The sequence below is a fragment of the Guillardia theta genome (genome assembly GCF_000315625.1).
Source record: "Guillardia theta CCMP2712 unplaced genomic scaffold GUITHscaffold_56, whole genome shotgun sequence".
NCBI lineage: Eukaryota > Cryptophyceae > Pyrenomonadales > Geminigeraceae > Guillardia > Guillardia theta.
Genome location: NW_005434618.1, coordinates 191,945 through 209,201, shown reverse-complemented (window position 1 = coordinate 209,201; position 17,257 = coordinate 191,945). Strand labels below are relative to the sequence as shown.

General features: G+C 52.9%; 2 protein-coding genes across 2 annotated transcripts; both read right to left on the bottom strand.

Moving 5' to 3' along the window:
• On the bottom strand, positions 1 to 8,530 carry GUITHDRAFT_112035 (hypothetical protein; the record flags this gene model as incomplete). The annotated part of the gene is made up of 2 exons (XM_005828818.1): positions 1 to 60; positions 116 to 8,530. The coding sequence occupies 2 exons, from the start codon at positions 8,528 to 8,530 to the stop codon at positions 1 to 3; spliced, it is 8,475 nt and encodes a 2,824-aa protein (XP_005828875.1).
• A 1,984-nt stretch (positions 8,531 to 10,514) lies between these two features.
• Positions 10,515 to 17,257, bottom strand: GUITHDRAFT_112034 (hypothetical protein; the record flags this gene model as incomplete). Its single annotated transcript, XM_005828817.1, has 2 exons — positions 10,515 to 10,561; positions 10,969 to 17,257. The coding sequence occupies 2 exons, from the start codon at positions 17,255 to 17,257 to the stop codon at positions 10,515 to 10,517; spliced, it is 6,336 nt and encodes a 2,111-aa protein (XP_005828874.1).

Here is a 17,257-nt window from a genome sequence, read left to right as displayed (position 1 = left end):
TCATAGAGTCTCCGAATACACAGAGCCACTCCCCAGTCCCGTCCTCACCTCCGATCGTCCCTTCAAGCATCACTCTCACGACCGTTCCTCCCACTGACGGTCCCTGACTAGGTACCACGGACTTTGCTGACATCCCTGAGCGGTACTCATACCTCACGCTGACGATGCCGCTAGCGGTCTCTCCTTCTACTCCGTTGTTGCTCACCGATACCCCGACCGCCCCCGGACCCCCTCTCGGCGCTACACAGACTACCGCCGTCGACGTCATCGGCATGCCCCGTACCCGCCCCCTTGTCCCGAACAAGCAGCTCAGCCCTTGTCCCGACCCGAAGTGGCGGCCTATCACCGTCACGGTCTGCCCGTCGACCCCGCTATCTCCCGCGGACGGCCTCACCTCGTCCACCGTAGCCCCGGCCTCATATGCGTACTCGACTGCAGATCCGGAGAAGTCCGCGCCTCCGTTGAGGCTCACCTGCAGCCTGACTACCGTACTGCCAAGCAGTGATGCGGGCGTGGTACATAGCAGCAATGATGAGCTAAGGCTCGTAACGTCCTTGCCCTGGACTATGGACGGGCCAAATTGACAAACGGGATCTCGGGATATGAGGCCCTGGCCCACGACACTTACCACCATACCTCCCGTCTGTCTCCCTATGCTGGGCACCACCGAGCTTACCTCTGGCCCCTCGTAGTAGACGAATGCAGACTTGCCCTTGACAACGACGTTACCAAGATCGTCCACCAACGACATCTTCGTTTCTCCTGCCCGCAAGCTTGTAGGCGACTTACAGCTGATCAGCGACGTGGTCAAAGCTTGTGCTTGCACGACTGAGGTTCCAAAAACGCAACCCCAAGGTCTCTCTGTCGTCCATGACAACGCCGCCCGACGCAAACCGTCGACTGCTATGGTCACGTTGGTACCCCCAGCCAACGGCCCTGAGCTTGGGGTGACCTTGCGTATTACCTTAAGATCACCGCTGTACACGAACCCGCCCCTTGTTTGCCCTTCATCCACTCCGTTGTTGCTCACCGATACCCCGACCGCCCCCGGACCCCCTCTCGGCGCTACACAGACTACCGCCGTCGACGTCATCGGCATGCCCCGTACCCGCCCCCTTGTCCCGAACAAGCAGCTCAGCCCTTGTCCCGACCCGAAGTGGCGGCCTATCACGGTCACGGTCTGACCGTCGACCCCGCTATCTCCCGCGGACGGCCTCACCTCGTCCACCGTAGCCCCGGCCTCATATGCGTACTCGACTGCAGATCCGGAGAAGTCCGCGCCTCCGTTGAGGCTCACCTGCAACCAGACGACGTCCTTGACTGGGCGCGGGGGTGCAACACAGGTGGCCATCGTAGAAGTCTCTTGCCGGCCTGCGACCGCATCTCCGGTCCCGAACCTGCACGTTAGATTGCTGCCTTCTTCCAGCCCCCGCCCATACAGGCTCAGCATGGTACCCCCTTCCAGAGCGCCACTGCTTGGCTCCACGCGAGTCACCACAGGCTCATTGTAGTAAACATACCTCACTTCTCCCTCAAGGCCCCTACTCGACCCTTGGGCTCCCTCTACTGCCCGTATCAGCACTGTCCCGCTCTTCTGTACAGCCGGCATGGTGCAAAGGATCCTGGAGCTGCTGAGCGCTTGGGCCTGCACCACCTGACCTTCCCCAATACGACAGAAGATAGCTGACGCAAAGCCTGCACCTCCTCGCACGCTCATGACGACGGCGGTACCTCCTGTCACCGGCCCGCTGCTCGGCTCGACTGCATGGACATGTCCCCTACTTACGACCGTGTATTGACCGTTGCTATTGCCATGTATGCCCTGCTCATCGCCCAAGTACACAGCGACGGTACCGGGAAGGAGCTTCGGCACGGCACACTTGACCAGAGTAGAGCTGGAATAGAGGGCTGGAGTGCTCACTCGGAAGCCGAACCAGCAGTCAAGACGATGCTGGCGCGGATAGAACATCGCACCAAAGATTGTAATCACCATGTCTCCATCTGTACCTCCTGTGGACGGCCACACACTCTTTACATCGATCTTGCTGCTTGTCGATACTAGGGTGTTACTTGAGGTGAAGTCTACACCATCGTTCAAACTGATCGATACCCAAGTCCTGCCTACGCTTTGCGGAAGAGGAGGAGACACACAAAGAATCTTGGTGGAAGTCTGGCTCGTGCCTGGGAGTACCTTGCTGTCTCCAGACTCAAAAGTCAATCGACACATGGAGTGATTGGCCATGAGATGTCTGCCAAGTACACTGACGAAGGCCGTACCTCCGCCAGATTGCCCAACCCAGAACGCACTGTCAACGACAGGATCATCATAATAGAAGAAAGTCACGGCTTGATCAAAGTCCACCACGCCAGAGAGAGAGGATAGACTCGATGGGACGAGCTGTATTTTGACAGAACCTGTTTCTCCATGTGCAGGGGATACACATGCAATGCTGTGGTTGTAAACTGCGACGTTGACCGTCTGGTAATCAAATAAACAAGTTGAGATCTTCAGTGAGTCCTGAATACCAACCAGTCGTACGACTGAGCCTCCCAGAGATGGACCGCTGGTCGGCCAGATTGTAAATCTAGAGTTCATTCCTTTGTTGTAATACAGATACAACAAGTAGGCAGAAGCTAAAGCATCGATAGGAGCATTATTATGACCATCCTTGGTCACAGTCACTCTTACCATACCAGGCTTTTGCTCTGGAATAGAGCACAGCACTCTCACAGAAGACACATACAAAGCGCGTACGACATGGCCTGCTCCAAACCAACAGAGAAGATCTCCGGCGTCGGTGAAATGCCTTCCGTGGACAGTCACAACTTGGTTGCTCATCTTGCTGTAGGCTGTTGAAGGCTGAAGAGAGAGCACGGTCGGGTCAGCCTCGTATGTGAAGACCACCTCGTCTGATGAGAACGTCTGCCCACCGTCCAAGCTTACTCTGACCAAGGTCTGACCTATTGCCTCGGAAATAGGAGCAATGCATTCGATGAGAGTGGAGGAGACAATCCTCGTTCCATCCTCGGGAGAAGACAGATTCCCAAGTTTACACCTTGCTCGGTCTCCCAAGAAGCCTATTCCTATGATTCGTATTGATGATCGGCCATGTTGGGACCCTCGTCTTGGATAGATATCGACGACATGTACTGCCGGCAGGTACAGAAAGGGCCTCGTGCCCACAAGGGTACCACTTGCTCGGCATGTCGTAAGTACACTCACGGTAACCACACCATACCTGAAGCTTGCCGGCACTGTGCAAAGGACGGCTGAAGTGCTTAGCAAAGTGACTTTCGTACCGTTGTGCCCAAAGAAACAGCAGATTTCTTCTGTTGTATCATACATGCCGGAGTGGATCCCAGTAATTGTTACAAGGGTCCCTCCACTCAATGGGCCAGAGGTAGGTTGAATCATGAAGGATTGAGCTCCTAGCACAGACACAAAACATCCTGGCCCCGACACAAACCCATGCCAACCTGTCCTGACCGCAACAGCCACTGTCCCACTGACATTTCTCGGTGTTTGGCAGACAATGAGTGTCGATGAGATGTAATCCCCCTGTATGATACTATTACTGCCATAGAGACACGATACATAATTTGGTACGTTCTTGAAAAGCTTCCCAATCACAGATATCGTGCTTTGATGTGAGACCCCTGGCCTGATGACTTTTGGAAATATCCCGTGTACAGAAGGGGGGTCCTCGTAAAGAAAAGCTGGTCCGTTTGTCGAGTACTCCCTCCCTCCATCATTGCTGACTTTCACTTCTACAGGTCCCGGCACAGATTGTTCGGGTACCAAGCACTGTATTAGACTGGACGTTACCCACTTCACTGCGGACCTTGTACAATTCGCGTTACCAAATCGACATCGCAGCCCCACTCCCGCGTCGAAGCCTGACCCAATGACAGTTACCCTTGACCCTGAACGTGGCTTGAGGCTCCCGACACTCGGCATGATGCCCACGATTTCCGCAGGATTGATATATTCAAATAGAACATGAGTACTCCTCCCAGCTACTCGTCCCCACTGCAAGTAGACGTCTACAACACCAGCCTCTTGCCGTCCTGGTAATATGCATACCACATGCGACGAATGCTGAGCGATCGCAACTGAAGACACCTGGTCTACCCAGCACAACGCGGGGCCATCTTGTGTAGGAAAACCACTTCCATGGACAGTGATCTGCCCTCCTCCTGACAGTGATCCCTGGCTAGGAGTTACATCAAAGATCTGTATCGCATACCTATACTGGACCACTGCAGCACCTACTCCGCGATCTACTCCATTGTTACTGATTCCGACAGCATATGTGCCAGTATCAAGCATCGGCACAGAGCATTGCACCAGGGTTGAAGTCTGATATAAACCAAGTACTGATTTGGATCCACCAAATTTGCACGTCAGTGAATTGCTGTCCTGAAAGTGCTCTCCAGTCAGAACCACAACACTCTGATATACCATCGAGCCCATGTTCGCAAAGTGTACCGTTGCATCAGGTGCATATGTGAAGCTCAGCTTCATGGCAGACATTTCTATACTGCCGTCAAGGCTCACTTGTACAACAACACGTCCAACAAAGCTTGATGCAGGTGTAAGACACTCAAGAGCCGATGATGATATCAGCTGGGAACGGGCTGCCTCAACTCCGCCGAACAGGCATCTATGTGATGGCTCTAGGTTGGATCCAACAACGAGCACAGAAGTACCTCCGTTCTTCGATCCCACGGTCGGAGTAACTCTATCAGTCAACGCCGGAACCCTGTATGCGAAACTCGTATCCAGGTACACATCTCCTCCTTCCGCTCGGTGCAGCATGACCTTCACCCCTACCACTTTGTCGTTGCCAAGGTACTGTGGGCTGACACAGACAAGACTGTTACGAGCAACGATGCGTCCTGGCACATACGCACTGCCAAACCAACAGCCTCCTTCCGTATAGGTGTCTTGAAGCGTGTTGCTCCGAACCGTCACTTCTGTGCCCCCCAAGGATGACCCAGTGCTCGGGCTCAAGTCAGCTGAATGATAATGCTCGTAAACAAACCAAACCCCTTCCTCACTCTTCAACCCATCCTGAGCTACTGTCAACAAAACAGTGCTCGGCTTGCTCCTTGGCACGGAGCATACCAAGCTGGATGACGTGAGATATACAGCACGCGTTTCTGCACTTGTTCCAAAGTGACAGACATGTCGACAGCCTTGCTTGAAAGAGTCTCCGGAAATGGTGACAACCTGGTTGGGCGTATCGCTCATCGCTCTCGAAGGGCTCACACCTGTCAAGACAGCTCCGTCCTCGTATAGTATCTCTGCACCGCTATCAGTGAAGTCATACCCTCCATTCAAGCTGATCTCCAGCGATCTTGTTGTAGTTTGGTTAGAGGGTATGGTGAAGCATAGTACTAGACTAGAAGATTGCCATCGGCCAGCTGCTATGGAGAAGCCGCTGCCAAATCCACACGAAATCCCTCCTTGCCGAAAGCCAGTGCCGTAGACGCTCACAATCTGGCCACCTCCCCTACCTACCACAGATGGATCTATTCTCTTTAGGGCTGGAGAGAGGAAATACTCGTAAACTTGACCATTGTCCAGGCTGTATCTATTGGCAAATACTGAGACAGTAACTCTTCCTTCTTGATTAGTTTGAGGAGAGGTGCAGACCAAAGTATGGTTTCCAACAAAGCTTCCTTGCACCTCATCGTTCCCAAATCGGCACCTGTATTTGAAGCTAATTTCATGTTCTTTCAGACCAATCACGCTTACACTACTGCCTCCACGTATGGGTCCAGCTGTGGGAAAGATAGCATCAATTCTTCCTATGTCCAAGAACAAGTACTGTAGACTTTGCTCACTGCCACTCGGTTGCTTGTATGGCGAACATGTGAACTGAGAAAGTCCAGCCTGTTTGACCAAAGGTACTGTACACACAGCCATTGATGATGATACACTTACAGCACGTACTGTGTGTCCTAAGCCAAGCCTACAGTAGACTGAAGCAGCATTGAGATGAAAGCCCTCTCCTATCAAGGTTGCAATCTGACCTTGAAGGTTGACAATACCAATAGAAGGACTGATACTCTTGAGAAGGGGAATACCAACACCATTATAAATTACGGGTGGTCCACAAATCTGTCCCTGAAAATAAAGCAAGATCTTGGAATATCCTCCCGCCTCATTCATTGCTACAGTCATGCACGTCACCAGGCTTGACGATATCCACTCCACGCCTCTCCCCTCCACGGCCTTGTCCCCAAACCAGCACCTCAGCCCCTCTCGCCCGATTCCCTCTCCTGTGATGGTCACCCTCGATCCTCCCCCTGCTCCACCTTGACTTGGAGATACACTTATGAGCCTGGCTTGAAGTACGTACTGGAACCTTAGGTCCCCTGATAGCTTCTGTCCACTCGGTCGTCGCACTTGTACAGAGACGGTAGAGGGCATCGATGGTGGCAGATTGCATGCCACGGAAGCGTTGTCCGGCGATGACACGTTCAATTGCCCGCGGCTCATAGAGTCTCCGAATACACAGAGCCACTCCCCAGTCCCGTCCTCACCTCCGATCGTCCCTTCAAGCATCACTCTCACGACCGTTCCTCCCACTGACGGTCCCTGACTAGGTACCACGGACTTTGCTGACATCCCTGAGCGGTACTCATACCTCACGCTGACGATGCCGCTAGCGGTCTCTCCTTCTACTCCGTTGTTGCTCACCGATACCCCGACCGCCCCCGGACCCCCTCTCGGCGCTACACAGACTACCGCCGTCGACGTCATCGGCATGCCCCGTACCCGCCCCCTTGTCCCGAACAAGCAGCTCAGCCCTTGTCCCGACCCGAAGTGGCGGCCTATCACCGTCACGGTCTGCCCGTCGACCCCGCTATCTCCCGCGGACGGCCTCACCTCGTCCACCGTAGCCCCGGCCTCATATGCGTACTCGACTGCAGATCCGGAGAAGTCCGCGCCTCCGTTGAGGCTCACCTGCAGCCTGACTACCGTACTGCCAAGCAGTGATGCGGGCGTGGTACATAGCAGCAATGATGAGCTAAGGCTCGTAACGTCCTTGCCCTGGACTATGGACGGGCCAAATTGACAAACGGGATCTCGGGATATGAGGCCCTGGCCCACGACACTTACCACCATACCTCCCGTCTGTCTCCCTATGCTGGGCACCACCGAGCTTACCTCTGGCCCCTCGTAGTAGACGAATGCAGACTCTATACTCAATGTTGGACCATGGTTGGACAGTTCTATCTCTATCTTCGTTTCTCCTGCCCGCAAGCTTGTAGGCGACTTACAGCTGATCAGCGACGTGGTCAAAGCCCGTCCCCTTACTGCGTTTCTGTTTTCCGAAATTCCCCGGAATAAACACCACAAAGGCATTTCCGACTTCCATAACAACGCCGCCCGACGCAAACCGTCGACTGCTATGGTCACGTTGGTACCCCCAGCCAATGGCCCTGAGCTTGGGGTGACCTTGCGTATTACCTTAAGATCACCGCTGTACACGAACCCGCCCCTTGTTTGCCCTTCATCCACTCCGTTGTTGCTCACCGATACCCCGACCGCCCCCGGACCCCCTCTCGGCGCTACACAGACTACCGCCGTCGACGTCATCGGCATGCCCCGTACCCGCCCCCTTGTCCCGAACAAGCAGCTCAGCCCTTGTCCCGACCCGAAGTGGCGGCCTATCACCGTCACGGTCTGACCGTCGACCCCGCTATCTCCCGCGGACGGCCTCACCTCGTCCACCGTAGCCCCAGCCTCATATGCGTACTCGACTGCAGATCCGGAGAAGTCCGCGCCTCCGTTGAGGCTCACCTGCAACCAGACGACGTCCTTGACTGGGCGCGGGGGTGCAACACAGGTGGCCATCGTAGAAGTCTCTTGCCGGCCTGCGACCGCATCTCCGGTCCCGAACCTGCACGTTAGATTGCTGCCTTCTTCCAGCCCCCGCCCATACAGGCTCAGCATGGTACCCCCTTCCAGAGCGCCACTGCTTGGCTCCACGCGAGTCACCACAGGCTCATTGTAGTAAACATACCTCACTTCTCCCTCAAGGCCCCTACTCGACCCTTGGGCTCCCTCTACTGCCCGTATCAGCACTGTCCCGCTCTTCTGTACAGCCGGCATGGTGCAAAGGATCCTGGAGCTGCTGAGCGCTTGGGCCTGCACCACCTGACCTTCCCCAATACGACAGAAGATAGCTGACGCAAAGCCTGCACCTCCTCGCACGCTCATGACGACGGCGGTACCTCCTGTCACCGGCCCGCTGCTCGGCTCGACTGCATGGACATGTCCCCTACTTACGACCGTGTATTGACCGTTGCTATTGCCATGTATGCCCTGCTCATCGCCCAAGTAAACAGCGACGGTACCGGGAAGGAGCTTCGGCACGGCACACTTGACCAGAGTAGAGCTGGAATAGAGGGCTGGAGTGCTCACTCGGAAGCCGAACCAGCAGTCAAGACGATGCTGGTACGGATTGAAATGTTTGCCTCTCAATTGTATGATCGGGGGGTTGCTAGTTTTCATCTCGGAGGTCAGTGATTCAATTTGTGGAGGCTTCAGGAGCTCGATCAAAATCGGGTTCGTTGAACTTTGATTACCTGTGTACTTGTACTCAATTGTAAGGAAATAATTTGATGCCTGCAAGTTGCCGACATTGCACACGAGTTTTGTTGATGACAATGTTTTCACATCGCTTCTTCTCGTCAAGCGATTGAAGATGCAAGATGGCACAAGCTCGCCATGAAATGCCTGTCCAATCACTGTCAATGTTTGAGATGTGCCGGCATAAGTTGTCCTTGGGGTAATGTCGTATATTTGGGATGGTACAAAGTATAAGAATATGGATTCCATTTTGTAGCTTCCGCTGATAACTGACAGTGTTACAGCTTCTGTGGAATTATGTAGACCTGAGAAAGGAGGTGAAATACATTCAACTTTGTTTGAGGCTATCCATCTCCCTTGTACTACAGATTGTCTGAACCAGCACCGTACTGGGTCACGAGGGCGCATTTCTTGATGTTGGCTCTCCACCAATATTTGGGATCCTCCGGTGCTGGGACCAAGACTTGGATGTATTCTGACTCCATCGCGCTGACATTTTGAAATTTCAGACTTGAAGATCTTCCTTCCATCAACCACAATGTTGAGCAGAGTTTGCTTGTAGGAAATTTGTGGCACAGAGCATGTTATCGCTGAAGAAGACATCAGAAAGCCACGAGTTGTCGTTCTATGTGCAAATCGACATTCAGAAACTGACAGTTCTGAAAAGCTGTCTCCAACAACTGTAATCAAATCCTCATCTCTGATGCAATGGTTGTGCACTACTTCGAAAACCTGAGGAGTCTTTACATAGACGAATCTTGAGACTTCTACACCATCAAGGTATTCTTGACCATCAACCGTAAAAGTGACATGTACCACTCGTTCATGATATACGATAGGTGCACTACAGAGCAGCAAGGTGGAAGTTACGAAAGTAGTCTTTTTAGCATCTAATGTTTCTGTTCCGAACCTTACCCTAAGCAAGTCAGGTTGGAATAAAGTTCCAGATATATATATCCGAATGTCAGAATCGCCAACATGCCCAACAGATGGAGAGATGCCATTGACCATTGGAGGGAGGTAATACTGATATCGGGTAGATATTGGATAGGGAAGTGATGACTGCACTTGTACAACGCACGGGGATCGAGCCTTTGACGGTGGAGCCACAAGCAAGATATGAGAATGGTTGTACAGTTTACCTACCACCTCAATTGTACCAAATTTCACCACCAGAATTTCGTTATAATCCATGGGATCTACAAACGACAACCATATTCTTGTTCCACCCAACACAGGTCCTAAAGTTGGCCATAGCAATAAACGACCAGACCTGGGCAAAACCTCCAACACTGGACCATTTCTATCTCGGAATGAAGTACCTTCACTACTGACTTTCAGAGTGTAACGCCCTGGAACCAATTGATTAATTGTACACTTTACGATGCTTGAAGATTGAAAGAAGGCTGGAACACGTAATCTAGATCCAATGCTACAGCTCAAATCCTCCATATCTGAGAAATGAGAACCGTAAAGTGTAATTGCACTCAAGGCATTAAGCGGTACCGCCGTCGGTACGATTCGTGTTGTGGTCATCAGTGCAGTGTACATGAAATCTACCTGGGAATCTGTGAAGTCCACGCCGTGATTGAAACTCACATAGAGTTTGACAGTTTGCGTGGCATCTGTTGGTGGTACGGTGCACGACAGCGCCGATGAAGACAACCATTCAGATTCGTTTGAAACTCGTTGACCAAACTTGCACGCAATGCTAGCCGGTGGAAATTCAACCCCTTCAATAAGCACACTCGACCTTCCCAGTATCGTGTCAAATGAAGGAAACACCTTTGACACCACCGGAGTCTTGAAATAGACAAATAGCTGCCCTAGTGTGAGAGGAATTCCAGACGAGGGCGAAGACAATTGGACACGTACAGAAGTATTCGCGTCAGAAGTCAAAGCAGGGCTATAGCATATCAAAAGCGTGGAGGTAAGTTGAGACGAGCTCGTTCTCTGAAAGCCAAAAGACACAGCAGCAGATCTCGAAAAATGGCAATCATGGAGTGAAATCCTTATCCGTGTACTTCCTGAATCAGGTCCCGATGTAGGCACCATAGAAAATCTACAAAGCTGGGGAACAAACAAAACCTTGACAAATTGTGCGAGACGATCCCCTAGAGAATATGCCAAATCCATTACGAACGTACCCGTGACTTTCGAGAAAATCTGGCAACGAACGTGGGAAATTGACATTATCTCTGCAGGGAACAGACTCGTTCCTGAGACTCTGCAAAACAATGGGCCTGGAGAGACTCCAAAATGACCCGTCAAGGTCACTGCTGAAGATTTAGTGCCGGCATGTAGCATCGAGGGCATTATACTGTAAACCTCTGGTAGACTGTACACTCGATATTGCAAACCCTCTGAAACGAAAAAAATCCGTTCGAGGCCGATCGATACTACGCCATCATAGATGTTAAGCTCTGGAGTCATGCACGTCACCAGGCTTGACGATATCCACTCCACGCCTCTCCCCTCCACGGCCTTGTCCCCAAACCAGCACCTCAGCCCCTCTCGCCCGATTCCCTCTCCTGTGATGGTCACCCTCGATCCTCCCCCTGCTCCACCTTGACTTGGAGATACACTTATGAGCCTGGCTTGAAGTACGTACTGGAACCTTAGGTCCCCTGATAGCTTCTGTCCACTCGGTCGTCGCACTTGTACAGAGACGGTAGAGGGCATCGATGGTGGCAGATTGCATGCCACGGAAGCGTTGTCCGGCGATGACACGTTCAATTGCCCGCGGCTCATAGAGTCTCCGAATACACAGAGCCACTCCCCAGTCCCGTCCTCACCTCCGATCGTCCCTTCAAGCATCACTCTCACGACCGTTCCTCCCACTGACGGTCCCTGACTAGGTACCACGGACTTTGCTGACATCCCTGAGCGGTACTCATACCTCACGCTGACGATGCCGCTAGCGGTCTCTCCTTCTACTCCGTTGTTGCTCACCGATACCCCGACCGCCCCCGGACCCCCTCTCGGCGCTACACAGACTACCGCCGTCGACGTCATCGGCATGCCCCGTACCCGCCCCCTTGTCCCGAACAAGCAGCTCAGCCCTTGTCCCGACCCGAAGTGGCGGCCTATCACCGTCACGGTCTGCCCGTCGACCCCGCTATCTCCCGCGGACGGCCTCACCTCGTCCACCGTAGCCCCGGCCTCATATGCGTACTCGACTGCAGATCCGGAGAAGTCCGCGCCTCCGTTGAGGCTCACCTGCAGCCTGACTACCGTACTGCCAAGCAGTGATGCGGGCGTGGTACATAGCAGCAATGATGAGCTAAGGCTCGTAACGTCCTTGCCCTGGACTATGGACGGGCCAAATTGACAAACGGGATCTCGGGATATGAGGCCCTGGCCCACGACACTTACCACCATACCTCCCGTCTGTCTCCCTATGCTGGGCACCACCGAGCTCACCTCTGGCCCCTCGTAGTAGACGAATGCAGACTCTATACTCAATGTTGGACCATGGTTGGACAGTTCTATCTCTATCTTCGTTTCTCCTGCCCGCAAGCTTGTAGGCGACTTACAGCTGATCAGCGACGTGGTCAAAGCTTGTGCTTGCACGACTGAGGTTCCAAAAACGCAACCCCAAGGTCTCTCTGTCGTCCATGACAACGCCGCCCGACGCAAACCGTCGACTGCTATGGTCACGTTGGTACCCCCAGCCAACGGCCCTGAGCTTGGGGTGACCTTGCGTATTACCTTAAGATCACCGCTGTACACGAACCCGCCCCTTGTTTGCCCTTCATCCACTCCGTTGTTGCTCACCGATACCCCGACCGCCCCCGGACCCCCTCTCGGCGCTACACAGACTACCGCCGTCGACGTCATCGGCATGCCCCGTACCCGCCCCCTTGTCCCGAACAAGCAGCTCAGCCCTTGTCCCGACCCGAAGTGGCGGCCTATCACCGTCACGGTCTGCCCGTCGACCCCGCTATCTCCCGCGGACGGCCTCACCTCGTCCACCGTAGCCCCGGCCTCATATGCGTACTCGACTGCAGATCCGGAGAAGTCCGCGCCTCCGTTGAGGCTCACCTGCAACCAGACGACGTCCTTGACTGGGCGCGGGGGTGCAACACAGGTGGCCATCGTAGAAGTCTCTTGCCGGCCTGCGACCGCATCTCCGGTCCCGAACCTGCACGTTAGATTGCTGCCTTCTTCCAGCCCCCGCCCATACAGGCTCAGCATGGTACCCCCTTCCAGAGCGCCACTGCTTGGCTCCACGCGAGTCACCACAGGCTCATTGTAGTAAACATACCTCACTTCTCCCTCAAGGCCCCTACTCGACCCTTGGGCTCCCTCTACTGCCCGTATCAGCACTGTCCCGCTCTTCTGTACAGCCGGCATGGTGCAAAGGATCCTGGAGCTGCTGAGCGCTTGGGCCTGCACCACCTGACCTTCCCCAATACGACAGAAGATAGCTGACGCAAAGCCTGCACCTCCTCGCACGCTCATGACGACGGCGGTACCTCCTGTCACCGGCCCGCTGCTCGGCTCGACTGCATGGACATGTCCCCTACTTACGACCGTGTATTGACCGTTGCTATTGCCATGTATGCCCTGCTCATCGCCCAAGTACACAGCGACGGTACCGGGAAGGAGCTTCGGCACGGCACACTTGACCAGAGTAGAGCTGGAATAGAGGGCTGGAGTGCTCACTCGGAAGCCGAACCAGCAGTCAAGACGATGCTGGCGCGGATAGAACATCGCACCAAAGATTGTAATCACCATGTCTCCATCTGTACCTCCTGTGGACGGCCACACACTCTTTACATCGATCTTGCTGCTTGTCGATACTAGGGTGTTACTTGAGGTGAAGTCTACACCATCGTTCAAACTGATCGATACCCAAGTCCTGCCTACGCTTTGCGGAAGAGGAGGAGACACACAAAGAATCTTGGTGGAAGTCTGGCTCGTGCCTGGGAGTACCTTGCTGTCTCCAGACTCAAAAGTCAATCGACACATGGAGTGATTGGCCATGAGATGTCTGCCAAGTACACTGACGAAGGCCGTACCTCCGCCAGATTGCCCAACCCAGAACGCACTGTCAACGACAGGATCATCATAATAGAAGAAAGTCACGGCTTGATCAAAGTCCACCACGCCAGAGAGAGAGGATAGACTCGATGGGACGAGCTGTATTTTGACAGAACCTGTTTCTCCATGTGCAGGGGATACACATGCAATGCTGTGGTTGTAAACTGCGACGTTGACCGTCTGGTAATCAAATAAACAAGTTGAGATCTTCAGTGAGTCCTGAATACCAACCAGTCGTACGACTGAGCCTCCCAGAGATGGACCGCTGGTCGGCCAGATTGTAAATCTAGAGTTCATTCCTTTGTTGTAATACAGATACAACAAGTAGGCAGAAGCTAAAGCATCGATAGGAGCATTATTATGACCATCCTTGGTCACAGTCACTCTTACCATACCAGGCTTTTGCTCTGGAATAGAGCACAGCACTCTCACAGAAGACACATACAAAGCGCGTACGACATGGCCTGCTCCAAACCAACAGAGAAGATCTCCGGCGTCGGTGAAATGCCTTCCGTGGACAGTCACAACTTGGTTGCTCATCTTGCTGTAGGCTGTTGAAGGCTGAAGAGAGAGCACGGTCGGGTCAGCCTCGTATGTGAAGACCACCTCGTCTGATGAGAACGTCTGCCCACCGTCCAAGCTTACTCTGACCAAGGTCTGACCTATTGCCTCGGAAATAGGAGCAATGCATTCGATGAGAGTGGAGGAGACAATCCTCGTTCCATCCTCGGGAGAAGACAGATTCCCAAGTTTACACCTTGCTCGGTCTCCCAAGAAGCCTATTCCTATGATTCGTATTGATGATCGGCCATGTTGGGACCCTCGTCTTGGATAGATATCGACGACATGTACTGCCGGCAGGTACAGAAAGGGCCTCGTGCCCACAAGGGTACCACTTGCTCGGCATGTCGTAAGTACACTCACGGTAACCACACCATACCTGAAGCTTGCCGGCACTGTGCAAAGGACGGCTGAAGTGCTTAGCAAAGTGACTTTCGTACCGTTGTGCCCAAAGAAACAGCAGATTTCTTCTGTTGTATCATACATGCCGGAGTGGATCCCAGTAATTGTTACAAGGGTCCCTCCACTCAATGGGCCAGAGGTAGGTTGAATCATGAAGGATTGAGCTCCTAGCACAGACACAAAACATCCTGGCCCCGACACAAACCCATGCCAACCTGTCCTGACCGCAACAGCCACTGTCCCACTGACATTTCTCGGTGTTTGGCAGACAATGAGTGTCGATGAGATGTAATCCCCCTGTATGATACTATTACTGCCATAGAGACACGCTACATAATTTGGTACGTTCTTGAAAAGCTTCCCAATCACAGATATCGTGCTTTGATGTGAGACCCCTGGCCTGATGACTTTTGGAAATATCCCGTGTACAGAAGGGGGGTCCTCGTAAAGAAAAGCTGGTCCGTTTGTCGAGTACTCTCTCCCTCCATCATTGCTGACTTTCACTTCTACAGGTCCCGGCACAGATTGTTCGGGTACCAAGCACTGTATTAGACTGGACGTTACCCACTTCACTGCGGACCTTGTACAATTCGCGTTACCAAATCGACATCGCAGCCCCACTCCCGCGTCGAAGCCTGACCCAATGACAGTTACCCTTGACCCTGAACGTGGCTTGAGGCTCCCGACACTCGGCATGATGCCCACGATTTCCGCAGGATTGATATATTCAAATAGAACATGAGTACTCCTCCCAGCTACTCGTCCCCACTGCAAGTAGACGTCTACAACACCAGCCTCTTGCCGTCCTTGTAATATGCATACCACATGCGACGAATGCTGAGCGATCGCAACTGAAGACACCTGGTCTACCCAGCACAACGCGGGGCCATCTTGTGTAGGAAAACCACTTCCATGGACAGTGATCTGCCCTCCTCCTGACAGTGATCCCTGGCTAGGAGTTACATCAAAGATCTGTATCGCATTCCTATACTGGACCACTGCAGCACCTACTCCGCGATCTACTCCATTGTTACTGATTCCGACAGCATATGTGCCAGTATCAAGCATCGGCACAGAGCATTGCACCAGGGTTGAAGTCTGATATAAACCAAGTACTGATTTGGATCCACCAAATTTGCACGTCAGTGAATTGCTGTCCTGAAAGTGCTCTCCAGTCAGAACCACAACACTCTGATATACCATCGAGCCCATGTTCGCAAAGTGTACCGTTGCATCAGGTGCATATGTGAAGCTCAGCTTCATGGCAGACATTTCTATACTGCCGTCAAGGCTCACTTGTACAACAACACGTCCAACAAAGCTTGATGCAGGTGTAAAACACTCAAGAGCCGATGATGATATCAGCTGGGAACGGGCTGCCTCAACTCCGCCGAACAGGCATCTATGTGATGGCTCTAGGTTGGATCCAACAACGAGCACAGAAGTACCTCCGTTCTTCGATCCCACGGTCGGAGTAACTCTATCAGTCAACGCCGGAACCCTGTATGCGAAACTCGTATCCAGGTACACATCTCCTCCTTCCGCTCGGTGCAGCATGACCTTCACCCCTACCACTTTGTCGTTGCCAAGGTACTGTGGGCTGACACAGACAAGACTGTTACGAGCAACGATGCGTCCTGGCACATACGCACTGCCAAACCAACAGCCTCCTTCCGTATAGGTGTCTTGAAGCGTGTTGCTCCGAACCGTCACTTCTGTGCCCCCCAAGGATGACCCAGTGCTCGGGCTCAAGTCAGCTGAATGATAATGCTCGTAAACAAACCAAACCCCTTCCTCACTCTTCAACCCATCCTGAGCTACTGTCAACAAAACAGTGCTCGGCTTGCTCCTTGGCACGGAGCATACCAAGCTGGATGACGTGAGATATACAGCACGCGTTTCTGCACTTGTTCCAAAGTGACAGACATGTCGACAGCCTTGCTTGAAAGAGTCTCCGGAAATGGTGACAACCTGGTTGGGCGTATCGCTCATCGCTCTCGAAGGGCTCACACCTGTCAAGACAGCTCCGTCCTCGTATAGTATCTCTGCACCGCTATCAGTGAAGTCATACCCTCCATTCAAGCTGATCTCCAGCGATCTTGTTGTAGTTTGGTTAGAGGGTATGGTGAAGCATAGTACTAGACTAGAAGATTGCCATCGGCCAGCTGCTATGGAGAAGCCGCTGCCAAATCCACACGAAATCCCTCCTTGCCGAAAGCCAGTGCCGTAGACGCTCACAATCTGGCCACCATGGCTTTTAACGATGGAGGGATAAATGGAATAAATGTTTGGGTCTTCATAGAAAAGAAAACCTGTTTTGGCTCTCAAACGCATCCTAGAGTTAGACAACGCAGCAACAAGGGTTTTACGTTGTGGTGTAAGCACATCTGGAGTTGAGCCACAGACAGGCATATTTTTGATAATTGCAATCGAAGTGGAATGATTTCCAAAACTGCATATGCCCTTACTGAAATCAATCGAGACTTTTGGTTCAGGCAGCACCAAGTGAATGAGAGTTCCACCTTTCATTGGTCCAAGAGTGGGGAAAATGTCAATCAAGAGCTCGGGAATATTTACGCTGATCCATAGATGACTTGTTGTCACAAACTGACATGCTGGACCGATCTGGACCCTGACCAT